The sequence below is a fragment of the Piliocolobus tephrosceles genome, chromosome 9, assembly GCF_002776525.5.
Source record: "Piliocolobus tephrosceles isolate RC106 chromosome 9, ASM277652v3, whole genome shotgun sequence".
Taxonomy (NCBI): Eukaryota; Metazoa; Chordata; class Mammalia; order Primates; family Cercopithecidae; genus Piliocolobus; species Piliocolobus tephrosceles.
Window position 1 is genome coordinate 69,845,596 of NC_045442.1, and position 23,044 is coordinate 69,868,639.

Here is a 23,044-nt window from a genome sequence, read left to right on the forward strand (position 1 = left end):
GTCTTGAACTCCTAACCTTATGATCCACCCGCCTCGACCTCCAAAAGTGCTGGGATTACAGGCATGAGCCACTGGGCCAGGCCTTATCTTTTAAAAACTGGCTCAGCAACTCCTTTGAAATTTATTTCTAAAGATTACTAATGACTATCTAACAATCTGAACCCTTGGCAGTTTCATAGGCTTAATCCTCTTTCACTATTCTATATGTTTTTTTCCTTCTCTTTTCCCTTGGTTCCCAAGATTCTACTCTTCTGGTTTTCCCATGATTGGATCATTTTCCCCCAAAACTTTGGATATCCTCAAGATTCTCTCTGCAGTATTATTCCTCCTATATGTTCAATCACTTGGAATTTCTGTCTATTATCATATTTACAGTTTCAATTATCATCTCGTTGAAGATGATTCCAAAGTCTGTATCTCCAGTGTTAACCTTTCCTTCAGGCTCCAGATTTCCTTGCTGGTTTTATTGTCAACTGTCTTAAACCATTTGTATACTGTATGTTTCCCCTACTAGAATGAAAACTTCATGAGTGTAGGATATTGTTTAATTCACTATTATAACTTCAGAGCCTGGCACTGTGCCCTGGCACATGACAGGTACTCAATTAATAAATAAGTACACAAAATAAGAAAAATAAAAGCAAATTTCAATTAATAAATAAAAATGTCTATTGAATATTAGCAGTTAGATGTCCTGAAGGCACCTAGAAATGAACACATCCAAAACAAAATTCAATACTTCTACAAACCAATTTTTCCTGCTATAAATATACTAAAAGCACCCCACATGTCAAGTACTACACTAAAGCTCTAGGATTCAGGTATGAAAGGCACAGTCTCTACCTTCAAAAAGCTTACTAACTACTGAAGGAGATATTAAATATCAACGGCAAAAGACTGATGAAAAACATGCTATAAGTATTCAAAGATATGCAAAAGACCTGCTGGGGAAGGCAAGCCTTTTGATAGATGACATTTGAGAGGAATCATAAACTAGGAGTTTGCCAAGTGGAGAGGGCAGAAAAGGCATTCTAAACAGAAGTTAGAAAAATGATGTAGTAGTCATTTATCACAACAGAATAGAATTGAGAGTCCAGAAAGAAAACCTGATATTTAAGGTCAATTGATTTTTGACAAGGGTGCCAAAACAATTCAGTGGCTAAAGAACAGTCATTTCAACAATGGTCAACTACAAAAGAATAAAGCTGCAAATGGTCACATGCGAAAGAATAAACTGCACTACCCCTACTGCACACCACATGCAAAAATTAACTCAAAATGGATCAAACACCATTTTAGTAAGAACTAAACCTCTTTAGTTTAGTTATTACTAAAACACCATTTTAGTAAGAACTAAAACTCTTAAAAAAAAACAGGGGTAAATCTTTATGAGCTCGGATTAGGCAATGATTTCTTAGGTATAACAACAAAAACACAAGCAACAAGGGAAAAAATAAATATGACTTCACCAAAATTAAAAAATTTTTGAAAGAAGCCAGTCACAAAAGACCATATACCGTATGATCTTATTTACATAAAACGTCTAGCAAAGGCAAAATCTACAGAGACAGAAAGATTAGTCTTTCTAATGGTTACACAACTCTAAAAATATACTAAACCAACTGAATTGTATACTTTAAATAGATTAATTGCATAGTATATAAATTATATTTCAATAAAGAAAGCTGTTATGTTGTATACCTTAAATATACACAATAAAAAGGACTTTTTAAAAAAAATTAGAAAAGTTTTGTGCTTCAAAGGACAAAAAATTCAAGCACAGAAACATGTGCCTGTAATCCCAGCTACCCGGGAGAATGAAGGAGGATCACTTGAGCCTAGGAATTTGAGACCAGCCTAGGCAACACAAAGATCCCATCTCTAAAAAAAGAAAAAAAAAATAGCTAGTCATGGTGGGACAATGCCTGTAGTCTACCTACTCAGAAGGCCGTGTGGTAAGATTGCCCGAGTCCAGGAGTTTGAGATTGTTGCAGTGAGTTACGACTGCACTCCAACATTCTAGCTGAGGTGACAGAGTAAAAGCCTAAAGGATATTATCAAGAAAGTGAAAGTCAGCCAGGCGGGGGGCTCATGCCTGTAATTCCAGCACTTTAGGAGGCTGAGCAGGCGGAACACTTGAGACCAGAAGTTTGAGATCAGCCTTACCAACATGGTGAAACCCCGTCTCTACTAAAAATACAAAAATTAGCCGGGCATGGTGGCACAAGCCTGTAATCCCAGCTACTTGGGAGGGTGAAGCAGGAGAATCACTTGAACCTGGGAGGTGGAGGTTGCAGTGAGCCAAGATGGTACCACTGCACTCCAGTCTGGGTGACAAAGTGAGACCCTGTCTCAAAAAAAAAAAAAGAAAGAAAGAAAGTGAAAGTGGGAGAAAATTATTTGTAAATCATATATGATAAGGGACTTGCATATGGAATATAAAAAAAATGGCCGGGCGCAGTGCTCACACCTGTAATCCCAGCACTTTGGGAGGCCGAGGTGGGCGGATCATGAGGTCAGGAGATCGAGACCATCCTGGCAAACACGGCAAAACCCTGTCTCTACTAAAAACACAAAAAAATTAGCCGGGCATGGTGGCAGGCCGCCTGTAGTCCCAGCTTCTCGGGAGGCTGAGGCAGGAGAATGGCGTGAACCCAGGAGGCGGTGGAGCTTGCAGTGAGCAGAGATCGTGCCACTGTACTCCAGCCTGGGCAGCAGAGCGAGACTCCATCTCAAAAATAAAATATATATATATATACATATATAAAAAACACAACTCAACAATTACCTTGCGTGAAACAACTGAGATACAGAAAAATACTACATCTTCTCCTAAGTCGAAGCTAAATAATATATATACATGGAGGTAGAGTACGGAATGATAGACAATGGAGACTTGGAAGGGTGGAGAAGTGGGAGAGGTATGGAAGATGAAATTACTTCATAAGTACAATGTAGGCTAGTCTGGTGATAGATACACTAAAAGCCTTGACTTCACCACTATGCAATATATCCATGTAACAAAATTACACTTATACTTCATAAATTTATATAGACAACAAAAAAATGTTTTATTTTTTAGAGACGGAGTCTCACTCTGTTGTCTAGGCTGGAGTGCAGTGGTGTGAACTTGGCTCACTGCAACCTCTGTCTCCCAGGTTCAAGCAATTCTCCTGCCTCAGCCTCCTGAGTAGCTGGGATTACAAGCGTGCATCACCACACCCAGCTAATTTTTGTATTTTTAGTACAGACAGGGTTTCACCATGTTGGTCAGGCTGGTCTTGAACTCCTAACCTCATGATCCACCTGCCTTGGCTTTCCAAAGTGCTGGGATTACAGGCGTGAGCCACCGTGCCCGGCAAAAAAATTTCTTTAATAAAGAAAACTTGGCCGGGCGTGGTGGCTCACGCCTGTAATCCCAGCACTTTGGGAGGCCGGGAAGGGCGGATCACAAGGTCAGGAGATCGAGACCATCCTGGCTAACACGGTGAAACCCCGTCTCTACTAAAAAATACAAAAAACTACCCGGGCGAGGTGGCAGGCGCCTGTAGTCCCAGCTACTCGGGAGGCTGAGGCAGGAGAATGGCGTAAACCCAGGAGGCGGAGCTTGCAGTGAGCTGAGATCCGGCCACTGCACTCCAGCCCGGGCAACAGAGCGAGACTCCATCTCAAAAAATAAATAAATAAATAAATAAAACTTCAAGACAAATATTCCAATTATAAAATAAGCAAAGGATTTGAAAATATATTCATCCTCAGCTGGGTGTGGTGGCTCATGCCTGTCACCCTAGCACCCTGGGAGGCCAAGGTGGGTAGACTGCTTGGGCAACATGGCAAAACCTCATCTCTATATTAAAAAATATATATATATTATATATATTTTAATATTGAAAAAATATATATTTTATATATTAATATATATTTTATATATTAAAATGTATTTTACATATTTAAAATATTTTTATATATTAAAATGTATATTTATTTTAAAAATATGTATTTTTTTCACACTGCCGATGAAACTGTAAAATGGTACAGCTAAGGCCGGACGCAGTGGCTCATGCCTGTAATCCCAGCACTTTGGGAGGCTGAAGTGGGACAATCACCTGAGGTCAGGAGTTCGAGACCAGCCTGACCAACGTGGAGAAACCCCATCTCTACTAAAAAATACAAAATTAGCTGGGCGTGGTGGTGCATGCCTATAATCCCAGCTACTCAGGAGGCTGAGACAGGAGAATCGCTTGAACCTGGGAGGCAGAGGTTGTGGTGAGCCCAGATCGCGCCATTGCACTCCACCATGGGCAAGAAGAGCAAAACTCCGTCTCAAAAACAACAACAACAACAACAACAAAATGGTACAGCTGTTTTGGGAAACAGTTTGGCAGATCCTTAAAAGGTTAATCATAGAGTTACAATATGACCCAGCAATTTCACTCCCAGGTCTATACTCAAGAAAATGAAAACATAGGCCAGGAACAGTGGCTCACACCTGTAATCCCAGCACTTTGGGAGGCTGAGGCGGGTGCATCACAAGGTCAGATCGAGATCATCCTGGTTAACTCGGTGAAACCCCGTCTCGACTAAAAATACAAAAATTAGCCAGGTGTGGTGGCAGGCGCCTCTATTCCAGCTACAAGGGAGGCTGAGGCAGGAGAATGGCATGAATCTGGGAGACAGAGGTTGCAGTGAGCGGAGACTGCACCACTGCACTTCAGCCTGAGCGACAGAGTGAGACTCCGTCTCAGGAAAAAAAAAAAAAAAGAAAAAAGAAAAAAGAAAATGAAAACAAAACTTGCACATGCATATTCTTTGCAGCATTATTAATAACAGTCCAAAAGTGGAAATAAATGTCTATCAGCTGATGAATAAGCAAACGAAATGTGCTATCTCCATACAATAGCATACTATTCCATCATAAAAAGGAATGTGGTACTGATTCATGCTACACCACAGATAAACCTTGAAAATATGGAAAGAAGTCAGTCACAAAAGAGCACACACTGTGTGATTCCATTTATATGAACTGTCCAGAATAGTTGAATCTATGGGGACAGCAGATTGGTGGATACCTAGGATTAGCAAGGGGGGTTAGGGGAAAATGAACAGTGACTGCTAATGGGCACAGGGTTTCTCTGGAGGGGATGATGAAAATGTTCCAAAATTGTGGTAATGGTTACACAACTCTGTAGTATATATAAAACATGGAATTGTATAATTCAAATAGGTCAACTGTATGGTATGTGAATTACAGGTCAATAAAGCTGTTATAAAAAATAAAGAAAAGTATGAGGGTATAAAACTTAAAGAGCACAGCACGTTCAGAAAACTGGCTTTGCTGTGTTATGGCTATAACACAGATAATGTGAAAGAGAAAGGCAGGAAATGAGGCTGAAGAGAAAAGTAGGGAAGGTCCGAGGATTTTGTGTGACAGGTTAAGGTTTTTATTGAAAGCTACATGGAGCCATTTAACATACACTAAATAGTAGCTTTAAAGTATATATTTTCATGCAGAAACTTGGCTTCTGAAAGAAAGGCAAGAAAGTAATAGCAAAAAAAAAAAAAAAAAGTCATAGCACAGTAGTTAGAAAAAGACATCAGATGAGAGAGATGTTGTTTTTTATTTAAAGATCAGATAGATTTGAATAATTTTATGAAAGAACTAGTACTGAGAATGTGAAGATATAGAAGACATAAATGATAAAGCAAGTTTCCTAAAAAGCAGAAGGGTAATAGAATCTAGAGATAAGTTAGACTGGCTTGAATGGAAGGGTCACCTCTTCAACAAGGGAAGAATTCAAGATGAGGGTACTGTATAAATAAGTAGAGAAAACTTCCACTAGTAATGTGTTTTCGCTAGTGAGGGAAATGGATAGAAGAAAATGTTTAAGAAAAAAATATAAAAGGAGCCAAGTGCTTATGAGCCCAGCCAAGACAATGGGAAAAAGGAAGCAGCCCATCCCATCATAGGCCCAGAGGCCTAAGAGGAAAGAATAGTTTTGGGGGTGGGGCAGGAGCCCACTGACCAGAAGAGCCTCAGGACAACTGCTCCCCACGGCCAGGGACTGCTCCAGCTCCAGCCACTACCTGGTGTTAAACCTCTAGGCAAGTGCAAGAGTGAATGAAGCTTGGTGGTTTCCACTTAGATTTCAGGTTTATGAGAAAGCCTAGGTGCCCAGGCAGAGCAGGGGCAGAGCCCTCACAAAGAGACACTACTAGGGCAGTGCCAAGGGAAAATGTAGGGCTGGACGCCCCACACAAACTCCCCACTGAGGCACTGCCTAGTGGAGCTGTGAGAAAGGGCTGCTGCCCTCCAGAATGGCAGAGCCACCGGCAGCTTGCAACCTCAGTGTGGAAAAACCACAGGGACAGAACTGCCCACTCAACGAAGCAGTGTGCCCAGGATGTAGGACATGGAGTCAATGATTATTCTGGAGCTTTAAGATTTAATGACTGGCACGACGGCTCACACCTTAATCCCAGCACTTTGAGAGGTCGAAGTGCATGGATCACTTGAGCTCAGGTGTACGAGACCAACCTGGCCAACATGGTGAAACCCTGTCTCCACTAAAAATACAAAAATTAGCCAGGCATGGTGGGGCATGCCGGTAGTCCCAGCTACTTGGGGAGCTGAGGCAGGGTAATCACTTTAACCCAGGAGGCAGAGGGTACAGTGACTGAAGATCGCACCACTGCACTCCAGCCTGGGCGTGACTGAGCAAGATTTTGTCTCGAAAAGAAAAAAAAAATTAATGGCTGCCTGCTAGGTTTCAGACTTGCACAGGGCCTGAACGAACCCCTTTTCTTTTAGCCAATTTCTCCCTTTTGTAACAGAAATGTTTATTTTATCCAATGCCTGTATCCTCATTATATCTTGGAAATAATTTGTCTTTGATTTTACAGGTTCATAGGTAGAAGGAACTTCGCTTGAGTCTCAGATGAGACTTTGGAGTTCACACTTTTCAGTTAAATGCTAGAATGAGTTAAGACTTTGGGGAACCATTGGCAGGGGATGATTGTATTTTGATATATCAGAAGTACATGATATTATAGAGACCAGGGGCAGAATGATATAGTTTGGATGTTGTAAATCACATGTTGAATTGTAATCCCGTGTTGAAGGTAGAGCCTGGTGAAAGGTTACTGTATCATGGGGGTGGATTTCTCATGAATAGTTTAGCACCATCCCTTTGGTACTGTCCTCACCATAGTGAGTAAACTCTTGTGAGATCTGGCTGTTTTGTAAGTATCTGGCATCTTCCCCCTTGCTCTCTTGCTCCTGCTCTCACCACGTGAAGTGCCTGCTCCCATTTTACCTTCCACCATGAGAAGTTCCCTGAGGCCTCCCCAAAAGCCAAGGAGATGCCAGTGCTATGCTTGTACAGCCTGCAGAACCATGGGCCAATTAAACTCCTTTTTTTTTTTTTTTTTGATAAAGTCCCATTCTGTCACCCAGGCTGTAGTGCAGTGGAGTGGAGTGATCAGTGAACTGCAACCTTGAACTCCTAGGCACAAGTGATCCTTTCACCTTAGCCTCCCAAAGTGCTGGGATTACAGGCATGTGCCACTGCGCCTGGCCCTCTTTCCTTTATAAAATTTTTTTTAAACGAAAATTTAGACTCTATCCTAAGCAAAATGGGAGAAAAAAACAGACTAAGGATATAAATGGTATTAGGGTTCTACTGAGAGCTCAGCTAATGTTAAAAATCAAGGGGTGGTGCCAATTCATAAGTCCGTAAAAATCTCCAACAGCACTCTATACTGTGGCTATAGGAATGGAGAAAATGGATGGCTGGATTTGACTAGACCTAAGATGTATAAGACCTAAGATGTATAGGACAAATGAAGTAGAAAAACAGAAGAGAAAGGAGTTTGAGGGTATGTTAAGAAGGAAGAGAGGTAAAAAGGGATTTGACTAGTAAGAAAATGACTTGGGCTGGGTACAGTGGCTCACACCTGCAATCCCAGCACCTTGGGAGGTTAAGGAGGGCGGTTCACTTGAGGTCAGGGGTTCAAGACTAGCCTGGCCAACATGGCGAAACCCTGTCTCTGCGACAAACACAAAAATTAGCTGGGTGTGGTGGCATGCACCTGTAATCCCAGAAACTTGGAAGGCTGAAGCATGAGAACTGCTTGAACCTGGGAAATGGAGATTGCAGTGAGCTGAGATCATACCACTGCACTCCAGCCTGGGCAACAGAGCGAGACTCTGTCTCAAGAAAAAAAAAAAGAAAGAAAGAAAATGACATACTGAAAAGCCTAGAGATTCCAATGAACATCAATAACCTGAGTAAAGGGTTGTTGTAACAAGAGTTTTCTCATCGGAGTGTGTTAATGGTACTATCTTCACCAGACTCAAAATATCCAAGTCATCTTCAACCATTCCCTAGCCTTAAATACGTAATCTTGTTAAGTCTCACTGATTCTACTTACATCATTCTTTCGGTTCTCCCCACTCTCCATTCCTAATGCTACCAGGCCTTCATTATGTCTCTACCTGACTTCTGGTGTAACAGGTCTCCCAACCTCAAGTCTTCCTTCCAGTCCACTTCACCACAGTAATTTTTCTAAATGACGACTATAGTCAAATTCCATCTCAGTGGCTTGCCCACCATTAATCAAAGTTCCAACTTCTCTGTGTGGTGATCAGTATCATCATGATCTAGCCCTAACCTTTCATTCTTTTTCTACTACTGTCCTTCATACATCCTACTCACTCATCAAGTTAAACCCTCAAAGAGACCTATGATTTCTTGCTTTCAGACTCAGGCTCGGGAAGCTCTCTTATCTAGAATTCTGTTGCTCATAACAAACCAGCACGATTCCACCATTCTTCAAGCCCCTGTTCAAAAGCTACTTTAATCCCTCTGACAGAAATAACCTTTCTCCTTTTTTTTTTTTTTTTTTTTTTTGAGACAGAGTCTCGCTCTGTTGCCCAGGTTGGAGTGCAGTGGCATGATCTCGGCTCACTGCAACCTCCACCTCCCAGGTTCAGGCCATTCTCCTGCCTCAGCCTCCCAAGTAGCTGGGACTACCGGCACCTGCCACCACACCCAGCTAATTTTTTGTATTTTTAGTCGAGACGGGGTTTCACCGTGTTAACCAGGATGGTCTCGATCTCCTGACCTCGTGATGCACCTGCCTTGGCCTCTCAAAGTGCTGGGATTACAGGTGTGAGCCACCGTGCCTGGCCTCTCCTCTTTTTTTGAGACAGAGTCTCAGTCTGTTGCCCAGTCTGGAGTGCAGTGGCACAATATTGGCTCACTGCAACCTCCGCCTCCCAGGTTCAAGCAATTCTCTGCCTCAGCCTCCCAAGTAGCTGGGATGAGAGCCGCCCGCCATCACACCCAGCTAATTTTTGCATTTTTAGTAGAGGCAGGGTTTCAACATCTTGGCCAGGCTGGTCTTGAACTCCTAACCTCGTGATCCACCCACCTCAGCCTCCCAAAGTGCTGGGATTACAGGCGTGAGCCACCGTGCCCTGCCCCCGAGTCACCATGCCCAGCCCATCTCAATTCCCATAAAACTAGGTTTGTCTTGGAGCACTTACCATATTACATCTTATTATCATTATTTATGTATCACAGATCCCATATTAACCTGCAAAGACCCATCTTACTTGTATCTGTATTTCCTTGGTACCTTGAATAAAACACTTTTAAAAAATCTAGTAAATAAATAAATCTTCCATGTATGACCTTCTATGGAAGATTATATAACATTAGATCCTCTAGAACAGAGGTTCTAAAGGAGGGTCAATAAGTGTGAAGACTGCAAATTCATTTCAGAACTATGACCATCCTGAAAATGTGAGTACACACATTTATACGTGAATTTTTCTGAAGCAAAAGTCCATAATTTTTATCAGATTCTCAAAGGGGTTCTATATTAAGAAATTAATGTTTTTGGCAGTGGCTCACACCTGTAATCTCAGCACTTTAGGAGGTTGAGGCAAACAGAGCTCTTGAGGCCAGGAGTTTGAGACCAGCCTGGCCAACATGGTGAAACCCCATCTCTACTAAATATAAAAAAATTAGCCAGGTGGGGTACACCATGCCTGTAATCCCAACTACTCAGGAGGCTGAGGCTTGAGAATCACTTAAACCCTGGAGATGGACGCTGAAGTGAGCTGAGATTGTGCCTGGGCAACAGAATGAGACTGCATTTTAGCCTGGGCAACTCAATGAGACTGTGTCTCAAAAAAAAAAAAAAATTGGCCGGGTGCGGTGGCTCAAGCCTGTAATCCCAGCACTTTGGGAGGCCGAGGTAGGTGGATCACGAGGTCAGGAGATCGAGACCATCCTGGCTAACACAGTGAAACCCTATCTCTACTAAAAACACAATAAACTAGCCGGGCGTGGTGGCAGGCGCCTGTAGTCCCAGCTACTCCAGAGGCTGAGGCAGGAGTATGGCATGAACCTGGGAGGCAGAGCTTGCAGTGAGCCGAGATGGCGCCACTGCACTCCAGCCTGGGCGACACAGCAAGACTCTGCCTCAAAAAAAAAAAAAAAATTAATAAATGTTTTTATGTATACTTTTAAAATGTGAGTCTGTATTTTTTAGAAATACATTCTAAAGTATTTATAGATAGAAAAGAGTTGAGATTTGTTTAAAAATAATTGAGGTATGAGGTGGGGAGTACTGGATGGGGACATATATGATACAAGATTGGCTATGATTTGATAACTGTTGAAGATGAATAATTGGAACATAGGATATTCATATTATTCACTCTACCTTGGTGTATGTTGAGAATTTCCAATGTAAGTTATTTTACTTCTTCAGAGACTGAGTTTTGCTATATTGTCTAGGCTGGGGTGCAGTGGCTATTCAGATGTGTGATTATTGTACACTGTATTCTCAAACTCCTGGGCTCAAATGATCCTCCTGCCTTAGACTCCCTAGCAGCTGGGACTATAGGCCAATGTAGGAATATTTTTAGTGAAATAGAAAAGGGGTTCTTTGCTAGGTGCAGTGGCTCGTACCTATAATCTCAGTGCTTTAAAAGGCCAAGGCAGGAGGATTACATAAGCCCAGGAGTTCAAGGCTACTGTGGGCTATGATGGCACCACTGCATGCTGGTCTGGGTAACAGAGTGAGACTCTGTCTCTATAAAAAAAAATAGAGGGGGTTCTTAGCCCCCAAAAGGGTAGAGAAACGCTGCTTTCACCTAATTTTGGGATTAAATCAGCCTCTTAGGAAGCCTCTGGCTTAGGTTAGTTGCTTCTCAGGAACTAGACCCAGAGTCCAACTGGCTTCTTGGAAGTAAAACAAATGTCACTTGCGGCTTTTCACACCAAAAGAAAATGTTCATTAGAATCAAGAAGTAGTCAGACTATCTAAACAGCCTTCATGTATTAAAATAGCAAAATATGCAAAGAGTTTGAGAAGATTTTCTTACTGTGCTCAACACTGGCTAGAATTCTATTTGCACGTAATGTTAAAATCTGAGCTTTACAGTTTTAGAGAGATGTGAATAATTTAGAGAAGATCTAAAGAAAAACAACAAAAATGGTCAAAAAGTTTGAATATCTCCTTGTTTATAAAAGATGACTTAGAGTGGCAACAGAAAAACTAAAGATCACTTAGTACCAGACCTCAAATGCAGGAACACTGATAAAAGCCTACTGTTCTCCATCTTCACTTATAAGGGATCCACAGAATTCATCTTAAATTATCTCATCTCTCAAAAGGAGTTGGGCTAAATGATTGTTAAATCCACTTATGAGCTCTAAAACCCTATGATGCCCTGGTTTTTGATAGGTGCATTTGTTGAGAAAAACCTGTTATCTCTATTTCTTTCCTTGTTTAAATACTTATAGCATAAACATTTAGATTAGATATAATGAAATATTTCCTTATGTGGGACCATCAGAGAATCAAATTAGAATCTATGAAATGTGCATTTTCCTCCTACCTTATCTTCCTGGCCCCTCCATCCTTCCCATATTACATTAAAATAGTTGAGCTCCAGTCTAGCCTGAGGGCAGGAGAGTGAGCAGGATGAATTATTTAATTCCCTTTAGTCTGATGATGCTATGATTGAACTATTTCTCATACACCAAAGATAGAAGGTTGTAAGTGTAATGCATCCCTTGCACCTAAGCCCTTAACTGGCCCCCTTCTCAAATGCTAAAGGGTAATTCTATCTCCATATTAACACTGGACCTACTGAGTAAATGAAGAACACCAAAGGCAATCTGCAGAAAACCTGTTTAACATACACAGTTTAAGTATTAATTCTGAATTTCAAAACTACAAATTGCCTTGGCAGAAGTGGCATATCTCATACAGAAAGGAACATTTTGTAATATGGAAGAGGTGAGAAAAAATAGAGGGGGATACTGAACAAAATGTTTTCTAATCATGTCTGTACTCTCATACTGTCGTTTTCCACATATGGAAACTGAGGCATTTTCTTATGAAAAAAATTAACTTAAAATGGAAAAGAAGAACATGATAGGTAACAAAATCCTAAGAATTCTATAGAACTACAAATGAAACACAGAAACAGAATTTCTTAAATAGCATTTATTTTCTCTCAAAAAGCCTATTATGTACTAACAAGTGTTCCTGTAAATTATCAGAAAGGCATCACTACTAAAGTTTTATACACATTTTTTTATATAAGAGAAGGAATATTGGGTTACAATCTGAATTTCTCTTTATGATTTCTCTTAAAGTACAGAACTGCTATTAAAATGACTAATATTGCTAAAATGAAGGCTACTAAATTTTCCCATGAATTTCAGTGGAATGCCCCAAAATGGTGTTAAGATATGCAGGACCCATTTCAAAGCAATTTCTCCACCCCTTCATAAAAGATTTAAGCCAAAGAAAAAAAAAGAAAGAAAGAAAACCCAACAGCTGAAGACATTGGGCTATTTATAAGTCTTCTCCCAGTCCCCCAGACAGCCTCACATGGGGGCTGTAAACAGCTAACTAAAATATCTTTGAGACTCTTATGTCCACACCCACTGACACAAGTAGAGCTGTAAGCACAGTGAAACTAGACTTCAGTTTCCTTTAGCAAGTATGTGCCTATGGTAGTAAACTGGAGTAAATGTAACAGTAATAAAACAATTAAAAAATAAATAAAAATTATACCTTTTTCTCCAACAAATGGTAAAGACCATGTGAAGACATCCATAAAATTGGGCAACCAGTAAGGATGTGGAGAACAGTTAAACTGTCGAATATTCATCACATTATTCTCATACTTTAATACAGCAGCTGCAAGATAAGTTGAACATCGATGTAACTATTTGTAATTAGTCTTAAAAATATAAAATACATAAAAGCAGAAAAATATTAAGAGGAAGGGAGATCGGGGTGAGTGGAATCAGGGCTGGTAGAGGGAGGAAGGAACGAATTTTTAATAATAACACACGTTTTGTTTTTAACACTGTCATGTAGAACTCTAACTATAGTCAGGTCTTCACATTACTAACGAAATTTCCAGATTCTTTCCAGAATGTTTGTTTTACTTTATAATCCAATGATGAACATGCATTTTTACTAAATCCAAAATTGTGAAAACTCAGTTTTTAGAAGAAACAGATAATGGCAATGAGCAATTTTCTAGGTTTTTAAAGTTCATACAAATTGAGAATTTAAGATCTTTCTAGCTTCAGGCAACCTGAAAAGTATAGCTGAATGGTAATAAAGCAAACAAAAAAATCCCACCCATTTGGAACATTTTACTTGTAAATGTATGAATGTATTTGTTTCATTTAATATGGAAAATCAGGCAAAACTACTAAAAAGAAATATTTTACTTTGTTTAGAAAAAAAAATCCCACTAAAACACCAAAAGAGAATATTATAACCAAATAATCCAAAGATAACATATTCATCTCAAATGCAGGTATTTAATGTTTCAATATGTTGATATAATTAAAATCTTAAATGACCTACATAGATTTCAATTACTGGTTATATTACTGTATAGAACACTGGGTTAGAAGGGCTGGATTCTCATCTAAACTATAGCGCATATTAGCTGTGCAATGCTTGGTAAATTATTCAACTAATGTATTTCTCATTTATAAAACAGGAATAATATGTCTACACTGCCTACCACAGAAGTTTAAGATCAGACAATGCATTTCACATGAAAATACACAAAAGTATAATGTCTTGTAGATAATATTTTATGGTTACTTTTTCACTTTAATGAAAAGCACTGGAATGCAGATGTTAAATTCCAAGATTTGTGATTTTGGCTAATAAAGAATCAAAAGTAATCCTGCTACACGTTACTGTTTACTAACTTAATAAGTATTATGTTTGTTTCCCATATGAAATTTCCATCTGAAATAAAAGTATTTTAAATTATATGTTTTGACAATCAGTTCAAAGTGGGAAAATAAAGCATTTTAAATTAGCCTCAAAAATTATCAGCTGATACCAAGCTTTCAGATCTTTTGTAAGGGAGAAAAGACAGAAAAATCTAGAAAATTGCCTCATGGATGGAATGAAAAATTACAAACATACCCATACAATGTAAACACTCAAACCATTAACACTATTTATGTACAGACTCAGAACTACAAAGAGACATTTGATTGTTGACAAGACAGTCAATGGTTTGAGTTTCTTTTATAAGTACTAAAAAAAAAAATCCATCCCTTAACCTCCTGAGTCAAACAAACAAAGGACAATCAGTAATGCAGTACTCAACTCAACACTGAACACTAGCTCCCTTAATACTAACAAGGGGAAATCACAGCTGAGGAATTAGAGCACCAATAGAAAGTTAAATTTAACACTTGGTTCTGTTTTTGAGAATGGAATCAGGGCAGGGGTGCAGTGGCTGAGGCCTATAATCCCAGCACTTTGGGAGGCCGAAACAGGCAGATCACTTGAAGTCAGAAGTTCAAGACAAGCTTGGTGAACATGGTGAAACCTCATTCTATAAAAATACAAAAATTAGCTGGGTGAGGTGGCAGGTGCCTATAATCCCAGCTATTAGGGAAGGCTGAAGCAAGAGAACCGCCTGAACCCAGGACGCAGATGTAGTAGTCAGCCGAGACTGCACTACTGCATTCCACCTGGGCAACAGAGCGAGACCCTGTCTCAATAGAGAAAGAGAGAATGGAATCAAAACTTAGATGTTTCTTTTCAAAAATGAAGTCATATTTCATAAGACATCTATAGTATAAGTTCTTGTAGCATATTCTGTACCAAAGTTATCCAGCATGCTACTGTTTGGTCTCAGGCAAATGTTTTAATCTTTTAACCATCACCTCTCATCATCCAAAAAAACTCTTCCTCTGTTCCTCTTTTGAACTTACACCACGACCCTTATTTAGCAATGACCTCATTCTCTCTCTAAATGTCCTTTTTAAAGTCTTTAACCTTCTGTTCTTTCCTCTTGGCACATCCACTCCAGTCTGATCCTGAAGCTATGGCACAGTCAACTGAATTCCAGACATGTCAAGACAGAAGAGAAGCTGGCCTCTTAATTTCATCTTCCAAAGATGTAAACCACATAAACATACCCAATCTCATCTTCAATGTCCTTGGCACACACTTAACTAGATTAAGACCCTTTGGCACTTTCTGTTAATAAATTGTATTCAAAATAAAATGAAATCCAATTACTATAGACAGGTCAAATTTTCAGGGAAGGTGGGGAAATGAAAATCACTGGAACAGAAGGCAAAGGAAAAAAGCAGTAAAAAGAAAGAGAAGAATGTATCCCTCAAATGAGATGAAACTGGATTAATTTTTTTAAAAAAGCTCAAATACAAATCTTCATGGGGCAGTGATAAGACTGTGGAGGTAAAAGAAGGAAATAAGAAAGGGAAAGAACCTAGATCAGTGAACATAAAACAAGAAACATGATAAACTAAACAAGTAGACAGTGCAAATAAAATCATCAAAGCAGCAGCAGCAGCTTTATACAAACAAGAAAACATCCTCAATAAGGGAAAAGATTTAAGAAAGGGGAGTTTGAGAAAATCATCTTTGGTTTTGCTTGACGCACGTAACACAGAGCACATTTTACAAAATGGTTTTTTCGAGAGACAAGTTGTGAAATGGGGTTACGTATTACTTAGTTGCACATTTTGGATTTTTATTTATTGTTCTCTCCCCTCCCTTATATCTTACAGTTATTTATAAAGAATGTGGATACTAATAGTTTCAAACAACACCCCTTTTTTATTATATTAAAAGTCTATTAAAATACTAAGTTAACAATTTTTTTTTATCAACAACATCTTACCTTTATTATTGTAGACATCTAAGTAATTAGGTGCCGAAAAAATTGTTATTAATGAAGGGAACCCTGTAGTTTGACTTTTTCTGTACATTCTATAGCTGCAAAACAAATAGCTTAATATGCATCGTAAAGCATCAATCATGGTTACTAAGTTTGATTTATATTTTAGGTGTTAATTTGGGTCAGGGAAACAGAATTCTTACCCTGCATCTTGAGCTTCATGAGCTCTAATAATCGATAACAAATTATTGTTTTGCAAAAATTCACACACTGCTGGATAGCTGTGGGGGAAAAAGAGTAAATTAAGTAAAATAATTTTTTTTGGTACGAAGCATATCCTATGTGAACAACTAAAATGTGACTAATCTTGGATATTTTTCCTTACTTATAAAAATAAGAACATCCTCGAACTGTATTGTGACTAAAATGTTCCTGTGATTTTTCATTTCCAAAATCTTCAGAAGGATCGGACCATAACAAGTCACACATTGGTCCAAACGCAGGTGGCTCTTTGAATCTATCTAACTGTGAAAGAAAGAAAAGAAAGAACAGAAGTAACTCATCACAAAGTAAGGACAAAATGTGCATAGGAAAATATACCAACTTTGAATACAGTTCATAGTATATTATTGTGAATAAACAGAAGCTATTTCCTTAAGATATCAGTATATTAATTTTTACCATTACCTAATCTTGGCAGTGAAGAGAAGTGTGAAACTTCTACTCTACTCAATAATGTACTATAAATAGAAATCAATCTTGGAAGTAAAATATATACTTACTCTCCTAATATCATCCAGTGTGTGTATTTCTGGTGAAAGTCCACCATGAACACAAAGAAACTGTTGGTTTAAAAGTGCAGCAAGAGGCAAACTATCAAAAGCTTCCATACAAGCTTCATAGACTCTTTCCGAATACTTAATTTTACCTAGAAAAACAAAAAATTAATTGAAAATTACATTACTAGTTGACCATTTTAAAAACGTATATATTAGATTTTTATTTCTTGTTCTCTCCCCTCCTTTATATCTTATAGCTATTTATAATGAAATTGAGATAGTTACAGTTTCCATTGTAAAAGGTAATAGTCCAGATAGACAGGCAGACAGATAGACAGACAGACAGATTGCAAGAAAACTATAGAGACAGTAAACAGCAAAGTGGTGGCCAGGGTTTCAGAGTGAGTGAAGGGGTGACTATAAAAAGGTAGCAAGAGAGAATTTATGGCACGATAAAACTTTTCTGTATTATGATAGTGGTAGTGGGCAACTCTATGTAGTGTCAAAAGTCACAGAAGTAAATACCACAGAGAATAAATTTTACTGCACACAATATTTTTTAAGGAAAGCATCTTCCCCCATAAGAATCAACAAAAATATGCAATGTTGGCCGGGCGCGATGGCTCAAGCCTGTAATCCCAGCACTTTGGGAGGCCGAGACGGGCGGATCACGAGGTCAGGAGATCGAGACCATCCTGGCTAACACAGTGAAACCCCGTCTCTACTAAAAAATACAAAAAAACTAGCCGGGCGAGGTGGCGGCGCCTGTAGTCCCAGCTCCTCGGGAGGCTGAGGCAGGAGAATGGCGTGAACCCGGGAGGCAGAGCTTGCAGTGAGCTGAGATCCGGCCACTGCACTCCAGCCTGGGCGACAGAGTGAGACTCCGTCTCAAAAAACAAACAAACAAACAAACAAACAAAAAAATATGCAATGTTATCAGTCTTATGAAGACAAAATATTTGCTCTCTCTAAAATTATTCTGGATATGTCTTATGAAGCAAAACATTTGCTCTCAAATTATTTTGGATTATTCAGCAAAAATGTCATCAAGTATTATTAAAAATAAGTAAGTCAAATCTCTAAAAACAGGCAAGGCACGGTGGCTCACGCCTCTAATCCCAGCAAATATAGACAGGCCAAAGCAGGCAGATCACTTGAGGCCAGGAGTTCGAGACCAGCCTGGCCAACATGGCAGAACACCATCTCTACTAAAAATACAAAAATTAGCCAGGCATGGTGGTGTGCGCCTGTAATCCCAGAGACTCAATGGCTGAGGCACGAGAATCACCTGAACCCAGGAGGTGGAGGTGGCAGTGAGCCGAGATCATGCCACTTGCACTCCAGCCTAGGCGACAGAGTGGGACTCTATCTCAAAAAAAAAAAAAAAAAAAAGAAATCTCTTAAACACAGCTCAACCCTTCACCTTTATTAGCCAAATAAGGCAAAATGAGAACTATAGTTGAGGTTAAAATCATTTTAATACTTGCTTTATTTTACTCTAAGAGTCAATGACTATTGTTATTACAGGCAAGACGACTACATCATCACAACAAAATTCAAAGTTCATCCAATTTTTCTGAAAAATAAAAGTAATAGCATACTCATATGTCAGAAAAGCTGAGGGGTTCCTCTTGTCTACAATGAATACTTAAAAATGGGCAGTGAAGCAGGAGGCCAATATAGAAACACAAGAAAGACAAAACTCTACCAAATCAAACTATCATTTACTTTTAGAGAGATGTTATGCACTTTCCTTTGCTCCTTTGTAACTTTAAATTCCTGAGTATTTTGGTTTTGATGAGATTTTGGTAGGTGGTTTGTTATTTATCTAAGCAAAGAAAAAGAACTTAGTTCCTACTTCCTGTTTTAACACTATAACATTCAAATATTTTAAAAAACTATATATATATCCAGTACCAGAGGTTCTAAACTGGTAGTGTGCTAACGAACCTATTTTCTAGCAATGTGGTTCAATAAAAATTCTAATTTGACTGCTTTTAGGTCAAGCATGCACTTTCCAGGACTTATCTTACTCATTTAGGTTAACTGCCTGATCCTTGATGTTGTAAGAGTATGCCACTTCTGCCACTACCCATCGCTGTATTTTTCTCCTTTTACTGCAAGTCTCTAGTTAATATGATCTTTAATGGATTATGTTTTGAGTCTCAAAACGTTGAAATTATTTCTGTTTTTAGAATTTAACTCTACTTAATACAGTCATGAATATTAATTTAAAAAGCACAAAGTCAGGCCAGGCACAATGGCTCACACCTGTAATCCCAGGACTTTGGGAGGACGACGCAGGTGGATCACTTGAGGTCAGGAGTTAGAGACCAGCCTGGCCAACATGGTGAAACCCTGCCTCTACTAAAAACACAAAAATTAGCAGGGCGTGGTGGCGCGTGCCTGTAATTCCAGTTACTTGGGAAGCTGAGGCAGGAGAACACTTGAACCTGGGAGGAGGAGGTTGCTATGAGCCCAGATCGCACTACTGCACTCCAGCCAGGGCGACAGAGCGAGACTGTCTCAAAAAAAATAAAAATAATTAAAATAATTAAAAAGCACAAAGGTTTGATGTGTGAAAAAGGCCTAACCTTGTTCTGTAACATGGTTACTTACAAGTATTAGATTACCATTGCGGTAATAATTTGAGAGAGAAAAGGGATAAACATTGTAGGTTAAGAATTTCACCAACTACTGTACCTGACTAGTCTTAAAACAATGATACAAAAAAAAAAATTTTTTTTTTAAAGAATTTCAATCATTAATAGCATGATTGAAATGATCTGCAATGATAACAGGATAAACAATTTGTTAGGATTCCTCACAGGAATGCCTCAAGATTGAAGGACAAAAATCTCCAATGCAAAAAAACATTTTTTTTTTTGGTTTTTATTTTTTCCTGTTAGAAAAAATGTATACTTTTTTTTTTTTCCTGAGACAGAGTTTCGCTCTTGTTGCCCAGGCTGGAAGTACAATGGCACAATCTCGGCTCACTGCAACCTCCGCCTCCCAGGTTCAAATGATTCTCCTGCCTCAGCCTCCTGAGTACCTGGGATTACAGGCATATATAACCACATCTGGCTAATTTTTGTATTTTTAGTAGAGATGGTATTTCGCCCTGTTGGCCAGGCTGGTCTCAAACTCCTGACCTCAGGTGATCCACCGGCCTCGGCCTCCCAAAGCGCTGGGATTACAGGTGTGAGCCACCATGCCCAGCTTAGAAAAATTAATTTTAACATTAAAACTTATATAAAAAACTCTAAACTACTAAGTATGTTTGTAAAAGTTAAACATAATAGGAAATTCTGAAATGAAAATTTTTTTTTTTTTGAGACAGGGACTGACTCTACAGCCCAGTTTGGAATGCAGTGGGACGATCTCAGCTCACTACAACCTCCAATTCCCAGGCTCAAGTGATCCTCCCACCTCAGCCTCCTAAGTAGCTGGGACTATAGGAGACACTACCACATCCAGCTAATTTTTTTTTTTTTTGTACTTTTGGTGGAGACAGTGTTTCACCATGTTGGCCAGGCTGGTCTCCAACTCCTGAGTTCAGGCAATCCGCCTGCCTGGGCCTCCCAAAGGGCTGGGATTACAGGCGTGAACCACCATGCCCCACCAAAAACTTCTCAATTAAATACCATTAAATACCAAAGACTGCTCGACAACTTTCCTCAAAGCTTTACGTGTGGACATGAAATCTATCCTTACATGTTGCACTGTAAAGTCCTCAAAACTCTTACTACACACATAAGTCCAAAAGAATAATGAGGAAGTGAAAACATTTCTCCTGGCAGTACTCACATTCCTGCTTAAAGGTAAAATATTCAGTAAGGTGTCTGCATTCATGGTTGCCTCTCAGAAGAAATAATGTGCTTGGGTATAGAATCTTCAGAACCCATAAATATAAGACACACTGCAAAAGAAAATTTTTCTAGTGAATTTATCTTATATTTTTGTTTAATGAAGCTGCTTGATCTTTGCTCCTTTTCCTCTATTAACCTTACCATCCCCTATTATCTTTCTTTGTCCCTTACTAAACTATAAGCACCACAAAATCACAGATTTTGTCATCTTACTCACTTTTGATTCTCCACTCCTAGAAAAGTAGCTAGCAGATAGGAGAAGAGCAATAAATATTTGCTGAATGAATGAGTCAAACAATCTATTTAATTACTTTTGATTTACAGACTGCCCAATATAAAAACAATTAGCACATTGGTCTATAGATGTCTATTAGTAAATAAAATAATAATGTCAAAATAACAGCAGCTAACATTTACTGAGTACTTATAATGTGTGAAGCACTATATAATTAATTCTCCTAATTTATTCCTTAAACAACACTATGAAGTATGTAATATCATCTTTATTTTACAAATGAGAAACTGAAGCAAAGATCTTAAGTAACTTGTCCAAAACCACAAAACTTCTAAGTGATGGAGACAGGATTCTGATCCTCTGATCTTAAGCATTATGCCATGCTACCTAATGAAGGGAAGGTCCATGTTTTATGTTTGTTTAGTTGATTATGAATATTGCCTTACATATGGTAAGTGCTTATTATCTGAACTAATTCAATGCAAATGTAATTTTTAAAATAAAAATATTATTAAACATTATAGCAGATGCTGTTCTCTAAATAGGTTTATCATAAGAGACTCACATTTTACTTATTTGCTTAAAAAAGGAAGAACTATTTCATATGGAAATAAGCATGGTATATAATCATATGCAAAAAGAAAAAACAAACTTTTTTATTTTTAGAGACAAGGTCTCACTGTAACCCAGGTTGAAGTGGCACAATTACTGCTCACTGCAGCCTCAACCTTCTGGGCTCAAGCAATCCTCCTACCTCAGTCTCTTGAGCAGCTGGGACTTACAGGCACATGCCACCAGGCCCAGCTAAGTTTCTGTATTTTTTTGTGGAGACAGGGTTTCACCATGCTGCCCTAGCTGGTCTCGAACTTTTAGGTTCAAGTCATCTGCCTGACTTGGCCAACCTGTGCTGGGATTACAGGTATGAGCCACCACACCCAACCAAACTTTATTGTTAATAAATTAAGGTATATTTAAATGTGTAACTATTCACGCCTTCCTTTTATTCAAAAGGGAAAAAAGTAATAAAATCAGGGAAATCTGTTCTCATTGCTTATTTTGAGTTTTTGTTATTTTCCTTTTATAACAACAAAAGGTATTAAAAGAATCAGCTACATCCAGGCATGGTGATTCACGCCTATAATCCCAGCACTTTGGGAGGCTGAGGCAGGCAGACCACCTGAGGTCAGGAGTTCGAGACCAGCTTGACCAACATGGCGAAACCCTGTCTCTACTAAAAATACAAAAACTAGCCGGGAGTGTTGGTGGGCACCTGTAATCCCAACTACTCGGGAGGCTGAGGCAGGAGAATCACTTGAACCTGGGAGGCAGAGGTTGCAGTGAGCCGAGATCACACCATTGCACTCCAGGCTGGGCGACAGAGTAACAGTCTGTCTCAAAAAAAAAAGAGTCAGCTACAAAACAATCTTATGCAAGGATATGCACACCAACTTACTTACCAAATAAGCGCCATAAAACTGTTTATTTTATTGCTTTTGTCAAATGCCTGAAATTTTTTGTTAGGATGGGCCATTTTCTGATTTGCCTGAAGCCCTGTGATAATTTGGGAAAAGCTGACAAGGCTAACAATCAACTATCAGCAGGAGGTAGAGGAACTCAAGATAGTAAAATTCCTAAGGGAAGCAGGACTGACAGAGTCTAGAATTTCCTTCCACTCTTGAGAATCCTAGCACACCTCAGAAAAAAAGGTATATTGGAAACACTGGAGAAGGGGATATAAACAACAGTAACCAACGTAAATTCACCAGGTAAGGTTTCAATATCTACTAGGAAAGGTGGTTAAAAGCACATGCTTGGAGTCACATTGCCTGGCTATGCTGTTTACTAATAATACAACCTTGGGCAAGTTACTTAACCTCTCTAAGCTCAGGTTCCTCATCTATAAAATGAATAAAACAACAGTACTTACCTCATTAAT

The 23,044-nt window shown here is 39.0% G+C and overlaps 1 protein-coding gene across 7 annotated transcripts in view; it reads right to left on the reverse strand.

Annotated features, from left to right (window-relative positions):
• The window catches only part of PPP3CB (protein phosphatase 3 catalytic subunit beta), a 60,797-nt gene that overhangs the window by 18,291 nt on the left and 19,462 nt on the right, over window positions 1-23,044 (reverse strand). For all 7 annotated transcript variants that reach the window (XM_023204952.1, XM_023204953.1, XM_023204954.1 and 4 more), the window contains exons 4-9: window positions 20,812-20,923; window positions 17,008-17,153; window positions 16,611-16,750; window positions 16,429-16,506; window positions 16,229-16,323; window positions 13,105-13,230 (exon numbers count right to left, since the gene is read on the reverse strand). In XM_023204952.1, coding sequence (XP_023060720.1) covers window positions 13,105-13,230; window positions 16,229-16,323; window positions 16,429-16,506; window positions 16,611-16,750; window positions 17,008-17,153; window positions 20,812-20,923 — 697 coding nt within the window. The remainder of the gene's footprint in view (window positions 1-13,104; window positions 13,231-16,228; window positions 16,324-16,428; window positions 16,507-16,610; window positions 16,751-17,007; window positions 17,154-20,811; window positions 20,924-23,044) is intronic.